The sequence below is a fragment of the Bactrocera latifrons genome, unplaced genomic scaffold, assembly GCF_001853355.1.
Source record: "Bactrocera latifrons isolate USDA-ARS-PBARC rearing strain unplaced genomic scaffold, ASM185335v1 scaffold_13, whole genome shotgun sequence".
In the NCBI taxonomy this organism is placed as follows: Eukaryota; Metazoa; Arthropoda; class Insecta; order Diptera; family Tephritidae; genus Bactrocera; species Bactrocera latifrons.
Window position 1 is genome coordinate 2,823,267 of NW_017534741.1, and position 16,230 is coordinate 2,839,496.

Genomic DNA, 16,230 nt, shown 5'->3' on the forward strand with positions numbered 1-16,230 from the left:
AAAAAAAAAAAAAAAAAAAAAAAAAAAAAAATTTATGTGGTGATTTTGACTAGGAAGACGACCATTTAGAAACGTTTAAAGCAATCAGATTCATTCCAAAGCAACGAAATTTGGAATATTAATTGAAGCCAAGAGACGTTGAAATAAKATTTTAAATATCATGGCTTGGACATGACGAAGAAGAAGATTGAAGATAAGAAACTAGAAGMATTACTCGATAAAGATTATCGCTAAACACAAGAAGAGCTCACAGAATATTTGGAAGTCGCTCAAGYAGCCATTTCAAAACCTTTAAAAGTAGCTGGATATATTCCACACCAAGCAAAAWTTACTGGCATCTGAACKGAAGCCAATAGAAGTAGAAAGCAGATTTTAAATGTCAGAAATGCTGCTTGAACGCTACGAAAAGAAGTCATTTTAGCATCGGATTGTCAAAGGTAATGAATAAGGGTTGCATTCCGACAACCCTGAAAGCAAAAAATTATATGTGAAACCTGGCCAGCCAGCCAAATCAACTGCAAAGTTGAATAACAATGCCGTCAAGGTAGGGTCTGAGAAACGTGCTGTATTTTAAGCTTCTAACATCGGCTGAAATCATCAATAGAAAATCCTAAAAAACTGCCGAAATTTTTGACTAGACACGATGCATAATTTTTCATGATGACATTATTCGGACTCATGCTGCAAGACTGGGGAAAAACTACTTGTAAAAGCGGCTGGAAAGTTTTGCGTTTCCTGCCTTATAGCACTGACTACCAATTGCTGCGGTCGATACAAAACACCTTCACTCGAATACGGTTCACATAAAAGATGTTAACAAAATGTGGCTTGAATAATTTTTGGTCGCAAAACAGGCGCTTTTATTTTGGGATGAAACCAAGAAATTTGCCAAGCGATGGGAAAATGGGCAATAAAAAAAAAATATACATATACATGGACTTATTTAAGAATTTACATGAACATAAATATTTAAAGCTTTTGAAAGCTCAAAAACAAAAAAAAAAAAAAAAAAACAAAGAAAAAGCTTAGTAAAGTCACAGATCGCAATGATTTTTGTTAGAAAAGGTGATTCAAAAATACAAGCCTACGAATAGTACAAAGCCTTCAAAGACAGTCGAGAGWTCGTTAAAGACATGCCGACCTTCTTTGGTGAATGTTTTGTGTACGAAATGCGTTTGTGCTAGACTCGTCCCGATAAAGCTGAATATTTTTTTAAGTACCGTAAACAGGTCTGTTTTGGCTTGCTTGAGGGCATAATAACTGTCGATAAGACATGGGTGCTAATGCGTCATCGCGTTGAGCCACGATTGTGATCAAATTTAAAGCCAAAAATGAAATGAATAGCATCTATTCATCAACGTATTYRCTAGATTTGGTTCCGTGTRMYTTTTTCTTGTTCMCAAAACTGAASTTTTTACAGTTTTATTTACATTTTCTGGATACTTTTTTGTCACAATGTATAAATACAAAATAACCACAAYCGCTTGCTAAATTTTGGGTTCTGAAACTCAATATTTGTCAACTGAAAAAATATTTGCACATGCTGAYGCCTTCCTCCGCGCTGGCGCAGGTCATAATTCAAGCATTCCCTACTTATCAGTGACAGAGCAAATTCCAAGGCATAGCCGCTTGACCCAAATACGCACACACGCATGCAAATAACGGCCCTTTACAGGTAAATTTACAAATGTTACCGTTAAAGCGGATTGAGTGACATTCTGAGTCACTAACGTGCCCTGTGCGGCGCTGAAGAGACCTTGTTGGCCGCGTCAAAACCCACACACATTTATATTGACACCTACTTAAATTTTACACTTGAAAGTGTGTGTGCGTGTATGTGAGTGTGTCAGGCACTTACAAGGCACTTCACCAAAAATACCAAAGYTTAGCAATAAATTAGAATAAATATATCAGAAATGAAAGGATACATATGTCCAAATATAAACAAACAAACGGATGTGAAGAAATTTAGACTGAAAAAATGCAGCAAAAATAAAATTTGCCTGYCAATTGGCCTAACAACAAATCTACCACTTGAAAACAACAAACACACCGTCAACAATTATAATCGAAAAAGAGCAGAGAAACAACAACAACATTTAACACCAACGCGCAGGCGTKCGCAGTCAGCTTGAGTTTGTRAATGTTTGCGCGTTATTGGCARCCTAGTGGTGGGTCTTTGGCAGCAGCAAATCACTGCTGTCCCGAACCGGTATGGCGCGGCTTGAACTGCACCAAATTCCAATGTTTTGTAGGCGCAGGCACGACAACTACTGAAGGGGCTGAAGGCGGATGTGCGCGCAAGGATACATATACACACATGCGCACTGCTTTGTACGATTTCATTACAATGTGTCCGCATTGCTATGCGCTGCCAACGGGGCGACTTATGTAAGAGTGAAAGAAATGAAAGCAAGAAAAGCAGGCAAACTTGTAGTTAAGAACGGCGCATAGCAAGTAGCGCGGTRGCGAATAGCAAGCTGCACGGCAACGCGTTTGATAGCTGCCACCGCTGATGGTGCACGCGGTGGCGCGCGCAATAGCTACTGCCACTTTGACCTCGAACGGCATGCTGAATCTATATGAAATAAGAGTGYATTTGCTGACCACCTAGCTTAAGGACCATAGATAAGSCGCGCGCATTCTAAATCACGCTGGCGCATGACAGCGCCTATCGCGTGACAACGCTAACGGTCAATTGAGCGTGCGYGCTTACTGCCGCGCAGCAACTTTGACAGAGTKCTGATTGCAGCGCGCACGCTTTGCGGTGCAACCTATGCGCGAAAGTTATTTCTTGTGAATTTAATATGTAAAGAAGRAWTTKRTCAGCAGCTAAAGCTGCTATTAGCAAGATGTTGAGTAGMCGTKSCTGTCAATTCAGCAATAASAAGCATATATTAGTACTCAAATTATATTGAAGTTCGTGTCTGAATTTCGCATCGACGGCACAGCTATATCGCATGACAACCTAATCATTATATGAGATGTTAATCTGATTTTTAACGGATGACAATAAATTTGTTTCATACCAMATTCAAGGTCAAAATAGTCGACCAAACTCAATTTCAACACAATAACTTAATATTTGCGCATTTCGGGTCGGAAAAAAGCAACCCTGGTAGCAGAAAATAATGTGGTCTATATTTTTGTTAGCACATATATGTTATTCCCAAAATGTTTRAGCTAAAATTGAATAATTTATTGAATATGACCTTATTTTAGAGAGCGTGTCGCTTGAAAAAATTTACTTTTGTACTGGAGGTAGGTGTGGTTTTGAACCGATCGGACTCATTTCTTGGATTATGGACTTAATGGTCAAATTAGTCGACGAATTTAAATTGCAGGTTCATAGTTAAATATTTGCAGGACTTATACTCAAAAAGCATGGGACCCTGCTTTTTTCAACCGATTTTATACGTTTCAGGGAACTCAAGACTTTTTATATACGCGGTGAAAATAAAAAGAACCCAAGGGTTTACAAATTCGTTGGGTATGGAACCATATTATTAAGGTTACCAAAATTATAATACTATACTTAGTTTACGAGCGCACTAACCTTGCTTTCATGTTGTTGCTGCCACCATTATTCATTGACGTCTGGTTCGGCATGCTGCGCGGCATCAAGGGCGGCGGCGGTGGCGAAGACTTCAGCGTAGCGTTTGTGTTGGAGKGCGATTTGCTGCTTGTTAATTGCTGTTGTGGCTGCTGTGGCACATTCTCCATAATTGGTGGCGGCACTGTAAATCCGCTCACCGCGGGGTTATGCGGTCGCTTGCGGTTGGCTGATGACAATTTGACATCGCGCGTTGCATTAGCCATGGCAGACAACGTTTGCGGTGCTGGCGCTGTTGGTGAATGCTGTTGCGGTTGTGGCATGCCACCATTCAGCAACAATTTCGACGTCAGCTGTTGTGCGTGTTGCTGCTGCTGCTGTTGATGCTGACGCACCGCATGCAGGGTTTCAATGTTGCTCGGCTTCTTCGGTATGAGCGGTGGCACTTTCACGGCTGACAACATCTCTGAACCGTTGCGACTGAAGTACGTCTTGCGCGTCGAGGAGCCAGCAAAACTGTTGCGACGATTTGGTGAGGGCGCTTTCGGCAACAAGTCAGCGCTTGTATTGAATGAAGCGTTCATATCGTAGTATTGTTGCTGTTGGCGTTGTTGCTGCTGTAGCAGTTCGGGCGGTGGCGGTGGCAATGGTTCGTCGGCAAGTTGCGTGTCTAAGTCCGCGCTAGGTGGTAATGGCGGCAAGTCAGGAGAAGGTACGCGCAGATTTGGATTCTTTGGCGGTCGTTCGGGCACCCAACCAGGTTCGATGTTGCATGCCGTTAGCGGTGGTGGTGGTTGGTAGTATTGTTGCACATAGCTYGCGGCATGCGCGTGTTGATGTGGATGATGCTGTTGGTGTGCYAAGGCAGCGGCTTGTTGMAGCAACGCCTTCTCACGCATGGCGGCCGCATAGTCAGCGGCAGAGGATGTGCGACGTGTCGGTAATATGTTTGTGGGACGCGCTCCACGTGGCGGTGGTGGCGGCGGTGGCATGCCGCAGTCATTGAAGGAGGACTTTTCCGAATTGGAAATATTCTTCACAGATTGCGCGACCAGCTTTTCTTGGGAAGCGCGTGTATATTGATCGCGAAACTCCGCATAATCGGAGGCGGACGATGAGCGCCGCAGCAGTGTATGTGGCATGAGTGAGCGTGAGCGCGGCGGTGGTGGTGGTGGCGCTGGTGAYGGCGKTTTTGTTGGCAGCGCGTTGTAGCTACTAGCTGCACCCATGGCGCGTTCTTCCTGGCTACCGTGACTTATACTTGTTGGCTTCTGCGGTGGTGGTGGCGGCGGTGGCGCATACTGACGGGCAGGTAAATGCTGCTGCGCCAATGCTAGCTGCTGTTGACYACTCAAGTGATGCTGCTGTTGCGCACCATAGGAGTTTGGCAGTGAACTGCGCATGATTTGATGCTGCGCGGCAGTCTCTTTCATGTTTGACTGATAGGAATGCGGACGTAAAAGTTGCTGATGCGCTGCTGTTGCGCCTGAATGTAGCGATGTTTGTGACGGCGAATGTTGCTGTGCCTGCTGCTGTTGCATTGGTGTTTGCTGCTGGCTAAGTGGTTGGTAAGTTTTTTGTATTGGACCTTGTTCTTTGGCATGCTGTTGCTGTTGTTGTTGGCGTTCGAAGTACGACTGCACGGCATTCTTCTGGAAGGCCTTCAGCGCTGGATTGGAGACACGTTGCGTCTTAGCCGGGTCCATATAAGTGTACTTYTGTGGCTGCGGCTCGTTGTTGGTGCGCTCGAAATCGTTTATGAGCTCAGCAACAGTTTGCCAGCTAGGCTGCGGTGGACTATTTGGCGATGACTTGAACCTGGAGAAGAGAATCAAGCAATTAAAATCTGAGTCTAAAAATTTCTGAGACAAAAATGCCAAAACTTACTTAGCCGCTTGCGCTGCGGATAGCGGCAGCTGTAGCGCCTGCTTCTGCGCCTGCTGCTGTTGCTGTTGCTGCGCGGGTTTCTTCAAGCCAGCGCTGTACTGCGGTTTGGGATGTAGCACGAATTGCGAGGTGTTGCTGTGCACTTTTTCCGTGTATGTGCTCACGGGGAAGAGACGATGATTGCTGCGATAGGATTGTGTTGGCAACGCGGCAGCCGACGACACCGCGGACGCTAAGGAAGTGGTAGACGCGTTGAGTTGCGCGTTGGCGCTGCCAGGTGAATGCGTGCCTGAGCCGCTAACTGCTATCACTTCTATAATCGCATTGGGCAGCTTTGGCGCTAATGCAGGTTTCTGCAATGCGGGCACTAAGTGCAGCTCCGCATCTGCCGCTGGCGTCATTTTCACAGTTGTGCTTGAGTTTGGTGCTGTTGTGCCGGTCGACGATTGTGACGCTTCACCAGCGCTTGGCGCTGTTAACATTTGCGCTTGCAATGTTGGAGACGCCTTCGAGTTGTGTGACGAACTGTCTATACTACAGCTGTCGGCGCCGCCGCTTGCATTCAAGGAACTTTGTGACGCGCCATCCATATGCGGTAGCGAGCTAATAAGCTTATGTGACAGCGATTGTGGTTGCTGCCGCAGCGCATATTGTGGATGTGGCTGATAGGGATGCATGGCGGCGGTGGCGTGTACAGGCGGGTAACTAGGACTGTGTCGATGATTGGGCAACAGCACCGCGGCGATTTGTGGCGTCAGCCGCGTAGGCGAATGTGTACCTTCACGCGCGGACAACGTTGGACTGATCTGTTTTGCGTTAGACACGTGCGCGCTTGGTGAATGTTGCTGTTGTGGCTGCGTTGCGGGCGGTGGTGAGTGCTGCTGTTGTTGCTGGTGCTCGTCATGCAGATAGAGCACGCTTTCGCTATGATGCCGTTTCGGGGTTAGAACGCGCGAACTATGCACAATCAGCTGTGACGAGGAAACTGTCGGAAGAAAAAATAAACAAATATAAGTAATAAATTAAAAATGAGCGCGAGTAAGATAAATMWAAATGCRCACCCCTAAACCAGAAAATGCTAAGCAACGCKACTATTAAATGATCCTTGAACCGACTACAAYACAAATCAACAACATATAAATCAACTGGGCAGCCGGCAGCGACGCGCGCTCCACAATCGCCTTCATTACCGTCATATGCCGGTCAATCTCCACTGCTGTGGTTTGCCAGCGCWGCCGCTAGTGGCATTGCTTAYTGAGCGGAAAGAGTCGATTGCGCGACCCCAAACATTCGACAGCAACAAGCCGTGCACTTGCGGGTAGGTGGCGGGTAGGCGCAGTGCCGCGCATGTGATTAAGCGGTTGCAAGTGTTGAGCAAGCGGTTTGCCTAGCGCCTGCATGCCGCTCTGCGTTTTGCATGCGCTCCCTTAGTATATTGGTATACACGCTGCGGCTCCTGTGCAAACAAGGTGTCAAATCGGGCGCACCAGCCGCGCGCTAAAGATATATCGCCGCTGTTACGCTWTTGTCGCATTACGCTGCAGAAGTAGCGCCGACGCTGTTACAGTTAGCATATAAGACACATTTATATATACATATGTGCCTATGTRTGTTACTTGTCATAGATAAATGGCCGTTACATGACACAGTGGCAATGCGGCGGCAGCGTGGCAAGCAATGCGGTTGCGCTGGCCGTTGCGCTTGTGGCATTCGCGGCGATTGTGTAATCTAATAGCCAATTCATTTAAMGGCTTTGTACTTGATTTTGTTGTCGCCGCCAATGCTGTTGCGCTTTGCACATATTTGCCTGCCTCYTTTTCCKTTTTGCAACGCCGCCCGTCTAACATCGTGTCTTTACATATGCCAATTATAAAAGATTGCCAAGCAGGCATGACCGCGTATTAATTTTATAGAACCTTTGCGTTGTTGTTTTTCCGTACGACTCTACACATGCAGCACAGTAGGCCTCATATACTTGCATGTGTTTGCACGTGTTTGTGTGTTGGGGTATGATCGTAAAGCGCTTAACATTTTTCGTCGCCTTGTTGGTTTGCGCCTGCGGGCGTGGTGGGAGTTGCTACTATGGTTACTGTTACACTATGCAGTGGCCGTTGACCGTCAGCCGGTCTGATATGATTAAATTTGCACCTACTAACTAYCTACTTTAGTATGACAAATATCTTGCGGCCAAGTGAGCAAGTAAAACTTGAAGAAAAAAAGTGGAAAATGTAAGTACAAGTTCTTGCAGCGTTTTTGAAAGGCAATATAAAGGTTAAAATTATGCTGAACCCAATTAATGAGTCGCATAGGCCTTTGGGGCATGTTGCATAACTAATAAGAACGTTTGCGGCATGAGTAAGTGCACTAAAATGATAAATTTTGAACGAAAAGGTTCGAATTTTTATGTGTAAATCGGTAATTGGTTAAGTGCTACATTCTAGAGGTATGACCCTGAATATAAATAACTAACTGTTAAGGGGTTTTTCAATTGTGTCATGCTGTTTTAAGCGAATTTTGGTAGACTTTCAAACAATTTTTCACAATTGTTTTTTTTTTTTTGTAATTTCATGCCAAGGCTGACAATATTTTTAACAAGCAAGCTTAAGTTCCCTTAGTTAATAAAAACTATTGGAATTAAAGGGCATCTATTTAAAAAAAATTCAAATCCCGCTTGAAAATATGCGAAAGTAGCTTAGATTAGGTTAGATAAATAACCTGATTACTCGTGAATTCACTTAGAATGCTAGATATGCTTGACCGTTGTGATCCCAGAACTATACCGATCAAAAAGAGTGTCGCATATCAACAAAACGCTTAGAGACTGTAACAAATTATTGAAGCGTCTTATATCAATTCCAGTCAACTCGYCGGGTGCGTAAAATCTATGCCAACCAAAATGCGGCAACCTCAGCCACAGAAAAAAGTATTTGGATATTTTCACCTTATCATCCTCATTGCGAATTTGACAAATTACGTACTCCAGCACCTTTAGCCTCACTTAGTATGTGCCAATAGGGAAATTCTCAGTTAGTACGCATATCATTGTGAGCAGTTCAATGGACCTTTTTTAAATTATGAAGTTAGAAAAACTAAAACTCAGAGCTTTAAACTCCAGAAATCCTATTCAATTCATATTAACATATGTGTTTCAGTATTAAAACCCAAGACTTGTTACTGACAATCGATAGTTGAGACGCGAAATAAGCGAATGACATATGGTTGACGAATCTTGAGATAAATCGATGTGATGTTTCCTTATTGTGTGTCCTCAAAATAGTTACTATCAAGCCAAAAAATTCCGGTATACATATATGTATACCATAAATAAAAGCTTTCGCTTTGAAGATGAGAAATTTAAATTTCAGTCATCAAAATTAAAACAGGCACAGTGCCATTTAAACCTTAAGTGTGTGTTTCCCAAAAACTAAATTTTTCAATGCAGAAGTTAATCAATCTTCGCTGGCTTGTTGGCATAGACCAWAGTCTTGAGGTAGCGCCACAGGAAATAGTCTAAGTCGTCAAATCGCACGACTGAGAGGGCCAAATGGGTGGTCCGTTTCGCGAGATAACATGCTCACTAAACTTGGTTTTCAATAAATCGATTGTGACATTCGCTGTGTGGCTTGTGGTGCAGTCTTGTTGGAAGCACATATTGTCCAAGTCCTTATCATCCAATTCGGGGYAAARATATTCGGTTATCATTGAGCGGTAGCGATTCCCATTCACAGTAATGTGCCGGTCTTGATCATCACGGAAGAAGTACGACCCAATGACGCCRCCGGCCCATAAACCGTACCAAACCGTAATTTTTTTGGGATGCAATACATGGGGATTGCWGCYAGGACACGATGTTASTCGGRCGGCATATTTTGCTTWTTGMCAAAGSCAGAAAGGAGCATCATCGCTGAAGATGATTTTTCGWTAAAAATCCRTATCAATTTGAAGTTGYTGCTCAGTTCAATACRCGAATATACGACTATTTTGGTCTTCAAGMGGCTTAAGTTCTTKYGTCAMTTTGATCTTGTAAGGATGTGCRTCAASATCWTTTCGCAAAATTCGCYACAACGACATCGTMGGTATGCCCAACGCTTGCGAACATGTGGATTWAAATTTTGCACTAAACACTCAATTGTTGATCTGACAGGACGATTATGATAGCCATACATTGAAAAGCGCTTTTAAAGTTAAGGCCACTGACTCCGAATTTCGATAATAAATTTTAATAATTTTGACTCTTTGTTGGATCAATTATTTTATTCCATGATGAAATGGCAAACCTTACTGAAGAGAAATGTCAAAAGAGCGGGAAAAATATTGCGTCATTTGGCTGTCCCTATCGGTCTACTTTTGTCCATATTGAAAAATCCCTTATACATCGTAATATCGCTTTTCTGTTTTCACTTTTCTGATGATCAAATCATTATCCTTTAAAGAAAGCAGGGAATTACACGGATGAATATATATTCAKTTAATATTATTGCTTGCTTCGGTTTTCATACTAATGTTCAAAAAGTTGTCTTCAGTTAAGATTTAAAAACCAATTGTGCGCCTTCCGCCTAAATTATGTTATAGCAATTCCTTTAATCATTTGCTAACTAAGTTTGAAAACATGCCGAAGTTTGGAGTGAGACCTCAATGTAGTTAAGAAATAATATTTATAAGGCATTCTTCTAAACTATTATCGATATATGGTACATGTAGACTCTCCACTTTTCAATATGTTACACATTTATTCACCCAACTTTGTAAGATTCAAAGATCTCACCTTAAGTACATTGGAAAACATTTTTCCAAATTTGCTTAAGTGATTACTCAGAGGCAAAAGATCCGATCTCTGATCAGTATACAGTCCTCCGATTATTTGATCTGATTGAAAATCGCATTTTGGCATGTCAAAAACCATYWAAATTTTGRGTATAATTCAAGTTGGTTTAAAGARCTCAGWYATTTTTACAATATTTTTTGTTATTTYTTTAAACTGTAGATCATTGACACGGACAATATCTTCTAGTAGAGAACTTTTTTTTAGGTTATGTTTCATTCACAGATAATATACTTGTAACGACTTAAAAACACTTCGAAACGAATTCATATCAAGACAAGCTCTCTTCTCAGTTGGTCATAAATATTCGCTTATACTCTTCACTCTGTTCAAATGTTGATAATTCCTTTCTATAATATCGGGTGGATAGCGAATTGTCAAAGTGAGCATTCGAAGTGACTACTGCTGKCACTGCTTAATAAGTGAAGAATTTCGTTAGGCAATGATTTATCCGGTTTCAATTGACTTCGCCCATCAACTTCTTTGTGAAATTCAAACGAGTAAGCGAAGCCGTGGCACATACACAATACAGTTAAGTATTTTTTTTTTAGAAAAGTTCTCAACAAAATTTTGTTAGCATTCTTATAATTACATTTAGACAACGAATTAGGATTAAGAGCTAGTTACTTTGAGCACTCCCAACTATTTAGCAAACACGCCGTTGAACCAGAACTAAAGAAAAAATTAGTAAAATTTTCTCACAAAGCGAGTAAAAATCAATTAGAATTTCAAAAACCAATTAGAACTGTAACGCTTGAAGAAAACAATTTCTAGACACAGCTAACACCAGCTGAGATGTCGGCGTTAAAGTGTAATGAGCTTAATGCTTTAAAGCTGGGTTGGCATGTCTAAGCAAAGTTTGAACTGAGCTGAGCCAAACATTGCGTCTAATCAGAGAAGATTGATTAAAAACCGTTATTGCGACTAAGCAAATTTAGGTACAAAGTGATTTTATTTTTTCTAATTATTTTTAATTTTTTTATATTTTTTTTTTCTTAATTTGTTTTCGATTATTTACTTTTTTTTTAATTTTATTTGGCCGATTATACGAAAGTAATTTAAAGATCAACTTTGCCGAAAAAGTGTGTTAAGGCGCTGCCGACGCTTGGACGCAAAGTTAATGAAGAAGAAGCGAAGACTTAAATAATTATGGATATCTGCGAGTGCTGGGGCAGTTGGTGTTGTTGTGAGCAGTGACAAATGCTCACTTTGGCAAGTGTATATTGTATAAAAAACTATATATATCAACATATGTATTTATGTATAAAAACAGAGTTATGTAATAGCAATTACCTGTGGCTGCTGAAAAACGTCGAATCAAACTATCGATCAATTCGGCTAGCGATTAATGATGTCGGTAATTTTCGGACGCCACGTCAAAGCGTGTAAAGAAATTACGCCAAAGAGGACTCAAAACAGAAAGAAAGGGGNAAAAAAAAAAAAAAAAAAAAAAAAAAAAAAAAAAAAAAAAAAAAAAAAAAAAAAAAAAAAAAAAAAAAAAAAAAAAAAAAAAATACTTCAGGCTCTAGCAGCTTAATTAATTTACAAAATGTTTCAAATTCAGAAGTGTTATCTGAAATTCTTTCGCTGAAACAAAAAGCGCTATAACAACAAAAATTTCTAGGTGAACGCTCACATATGCTCGACTTTGCCATCTTTCTTGTCTTCTTCTGTTCACCCTAGTGAGTGTTGGCGTTGGTATTGGCGCACGAAATTGTAGCGATCATTAATCATCTTAGTCTACTGGCCACTGGCAATAACAAACCGAAAAAAAAAAAAAAAAAAAAAAAAAAAAAAAAAAAAAAAAAAAAAAAAAAAAAAAAAAAAGAAGAAAAAAAAAAGCTGTCTGAAAAGCTGTGCTATATCTTAACTGTTAAATAATTGAAAAATTGGTTTTGAAAAGTGGCCAATAACCGCACGTCGGGGTGGTTGAACACATGCTGATCTCATCACAATCACATTTGCGCATTACGCCACAYCCACTAAGCGGATTTGTTAAGAAAGTAAAGAGATTATGTAAGTTTGCGAAAAAAGCGCTTAACATTTTGATTAATTTMAGTTTTTTGCTCAAAGCAGATAGTGAAGATCGGTCCCGATCGTTTGTTTTCAAGCAGTGGACATAATGTGCAAACACTCAGTTGGTTTGATGTAGATGGACAGGAAGCGATGTGATGAATCTATATAAAATAGACTACAATTGAATAACTCACATATTAGTAGATGTTTGAAATTTCCAGTTATATAAAGTTATCTTGATTCTGTGCTTAGGTTAAGTTGGGACGTAGGGTTGATTCAAAACGATGGATCTTGGCCAACTGGTAAGATTGACGCTCCTCGTAGATCGAATAATATCAATCATAGCCAGCTCGCTAGGTTTTTTGGACGTGTGTCTATCGAGACATTTCAGTCTCAGTTCGACTAAAGCCTTGCAACAACTGACAAAATATTTAGTCGCGCCGCACATGAACCTATTGTGCAGCGTTCAGTAACTAAAACTTACAAATACGACGAGATTCATTTTGCTATGCGCAAGTAATTTAGCGAACCCCCTACGGTCCGTTCATGGGAGGGCTACAGGTCCCACGCTTTAATGCTAGCCATCTCACTTCCAATCGGATGAAATTGGGGTAAAGATGCTCTTCCTARCCTGATTATCGGCTTTGCAGTTTCCGGCGAGGCCGTTGGGACTAGGCAACCAAACAAATGTAATAAAGATGATATCGCTGTTGAGGTCACGCACTCCTTGACTATATTTGAGATTCAGCGAGTTCATATGCATATAGTTATCGGAGTGCATACACATCACTATGAAGGAAGCTGCACCTCGGAGCAATACATCTACTTCCGCTTAAAAGACGGTACAGTGGTTGGGAAGTCTGAAACTAAAGTTTATAGACAACTCTAGACAGAATACCCTACCTCCTAGTCTCCCTCTTAACTCTAATCCATCTATGAAAACGCTCATTGCACCTCTTYTTCAATGGCTTCGACSCGCTCACAAAKGATAAGKAAGGAGAARGAATCACACGCGTGTATACCCAGCTTCCCGAAATCTATGATAAGCCTTCGTTGTAAAAAACAGCTACATATGTATATAGCTAAGTGTTAGAGCATTTGATCTATACTTACGACCATGTATTCTTCGAAGTCCAATAAACGACTGATTGATATAGTTTGATATAGTCTTCAAGTTAACTAAGAAAGAATATTATAAGGTTCCCCGATTTTTAGTTTAGATTTGTTTCAACAAAATTTTAAAGTGTAAGGCCTTAAGTTTGAGAAAGTCCCTTCGTCAGTCGAATAATGCAAAAATCTAGATCAAAGATAAGAGCTTAGAATAAAGTATTCTACCGAAAACCCCTTTGRAAGTCGGATAATGCGAAGTTCCATACCAAAAATAACAGCTTGGAATAAAGTACATTTGCGAAAATTCTTCAGAGGTTCAATAACACAAATATCTAGATCAAAAATAAGAGGTTGGGGTAAAGTACTCTCCCAAATTTTGGTTAACTGAATACCACTATCTTTGTTTCTTAACAACAGAAAACATATCTAACAATATTTAAAGAAGTTTTTTATCTAAGATAAAAGCTACCATAGTTCCCGCAAAACTCACCTGATTCTGAAATGGCAGAATAGCCAGTGGCATGACTGGCCTCGGACACATCGCTCATGGAACCCAACCACTTCAGTGTCTCAGTCGATGAAGTGCTCTCCGAACTATTATTATTATGCTGTTGCTGATTGCCGACGCTATTATTGCTGCTGCTGCCGCTACCCGCAAGCGTCGCGTCACGGCCGAGTGTGGAGAGTAGCAGCGGTGTTGGTGAAGGCGCCATCGAAGCGCACGACACAGAGGACAAGTCATTCTGCGACCAATGGTGGGACGATTGGCGCGATAACATTTCGCTCTCCTGACGTAATCTGTGCAAATTAAGAAACAAAAATATAAATATAATAATTAAGCAAAATTAAATAATTAAAAAGTAATGAAAACAAAAGCGYATAATATATAATTAACGAAATTGACTTTATGAATAATCATGTCAAATTATAAATTAAATTCGTACACAGAAAAAATTAACATTTTAAGAGGAACGCCACGATCTGCGCATGCGCGTTGGAACACGCTCCTTAAGCGCTCACATGGAAACCAACCGCCGCCATATTCTGTTTTATGTGGCAAGTAATGGTTTATAATCACTTTTTGATTTTTACTTCCAATGCGGAACTAGCACAAATGTCTAGCCAACAAAAGAAAAAGAAAAGAGTGTAAAAGAAAAATACATTGAAAAATCTATTGAAAATAAAAGTAAATGGTTTAATTTTAAGAACAARCCATTAAAATGGGTTTARAGCTTTGGCGGCATTACTWACACATAYGTGCATATGTACATATATGTGAGTATAACTGCTTGTATGCGGCATATCGTGCAGCCACTTTGCGCTTTCAACGCGTCAGCCAACTAGCCAGTCATTCAGTCAGYCACTTTGCTAGTCTGCCAGTTGCTTGACGTAAGCTGCGCGCGCTTTGGCTTATCAGCCGCACGATCTGCTTCCACATGATTGGACCGCTTTTTGCCGCAAAGCGTCGTCAATGCCAATAATCAATTGTGGTTTGAAACAGACGTAATATTTATAGCAATAAATGAGTACACATAGAATTACATAAAGCGYCAAACATGCACTCATAAATGACAAAAAGCCATGTAGGAAATTTGTGAGCTAAAAATTTAAATTAAAAAATACCAAAAGTCGCACCTCTTTATTGGCTATTGGCTAAATAAGATAAAAGGCTTACAATCTGCAAATATGTTACACATATTTTTAATACAATTTGCTTCAGGCTTTGTGCAAAATTTGTGACTCGTTTTCCTAGGTTAGGTCAGATTAGGTAGTAAGTCTGGTCTTGGCATCAAAGGTTACGTTTCATTCCACTTGGATAGCTGTGCACGCAGGTCTCTAGCTTTTTATGAGCTTATGAACTTTTTTCGAAAAGATTTTCTTATATTTCGACGAAAGCAGTTCACATTTACATAATTACAATTTAATATTATTAGTTAAATAAATTTCAGTTATCTATAATAAAGTAATCGATCTGAAATACGTTTTCGATAAATTTTCTCAATTGCTCTTTTTTTCTGGTTCACGTATTGCTTGCAAAATTTATCAAGTTAAGTATTTTCTATTATTACATTATCGATAGCATTTAATCGATATTTAATATCGATAATTTCAATATTTTTTATTTTCCTATTTAAATATGATTAATTTTCAGTGAAGCATTTTCTATCAGTGTATCATCGGTAAAACTTAATCGACATTTAAAGGTCGATCAATAAGTTATCGCTAAGATTTAATATCGATAATTTCAATATATTTTGTTTTCATAGGCGAAATATGATTAATAATCTTGAGTTCATAGAAGTCTTTCTGAAATTTAAGTTATCGATAACATTTAAGCGATGTTTCAAAATTTTAAATAAATTTATCGATAACTAACCGATTAAAAATACTGGCAAAGAATTTTCAATTTACTAGCGATTATTTACAATTTTTGGAAATTATTTGTCTAAGTCAAAATGAATTTGAGTAGCAGTAGCGTACACAATTAAATTGTTAGTACAAAAAGTTAAAAAAAAAAATGAATCAATTTATAATCAGTAGATTTTCCTACAGACTTACTAGCCATTTGCCATCATTTGTTTATACTTGTTTTTGTATATAACACTCTGTTCTACATATGTACATAGTCTTGTTAAATACATGTGTAACATTAAACAGAAGGCTGCTCACGAATATCATTTTTATAGCAATTAACTTGCAAACCAATTGACATACAGACAGCTTGCTGGGCAGGCAACAAGTTTAACATACAATTTAACTTATTGAAGCATGTTTCATGTAGTGTCGAACTTTGACAGCATTGTTGTTATGGATAAGTAATAAGAAAAGTCAATAAATTTAG

At 40.0% G+C, this 16,230-nt stretch overlaps 1 protein-coding gene across 1 annotated transcript in view; it reads right to left on the reverse strand.

Moving 5' to 3' along the window:
* The window catches only part of LOC108978912 (protein Shroom), a gene marked incomplete at its 5' end in the record, with an annotated part of 254,171 nt that overhangs the window by 153,531 nt on the left and 84,410 nt on the right, over positions 1-16,230 (reverse strand). The window contains 3 exons of the mRNA XM_018949426.1: positions 3,557-5,371; positions 5,441-6,425; positions 13,879-14,186. Coding sequence (XP_018804971.1) covers positions 3,557-5,371; positions 5,441-6,425; positions 13,879-14,186 — 3,108 coding nt within the window. The remainder of the gene's footprint in view (positions 1-3,556; positions 5,372-5,440; positions 6,426-13,878; positions 14,187-16,230) is intronic.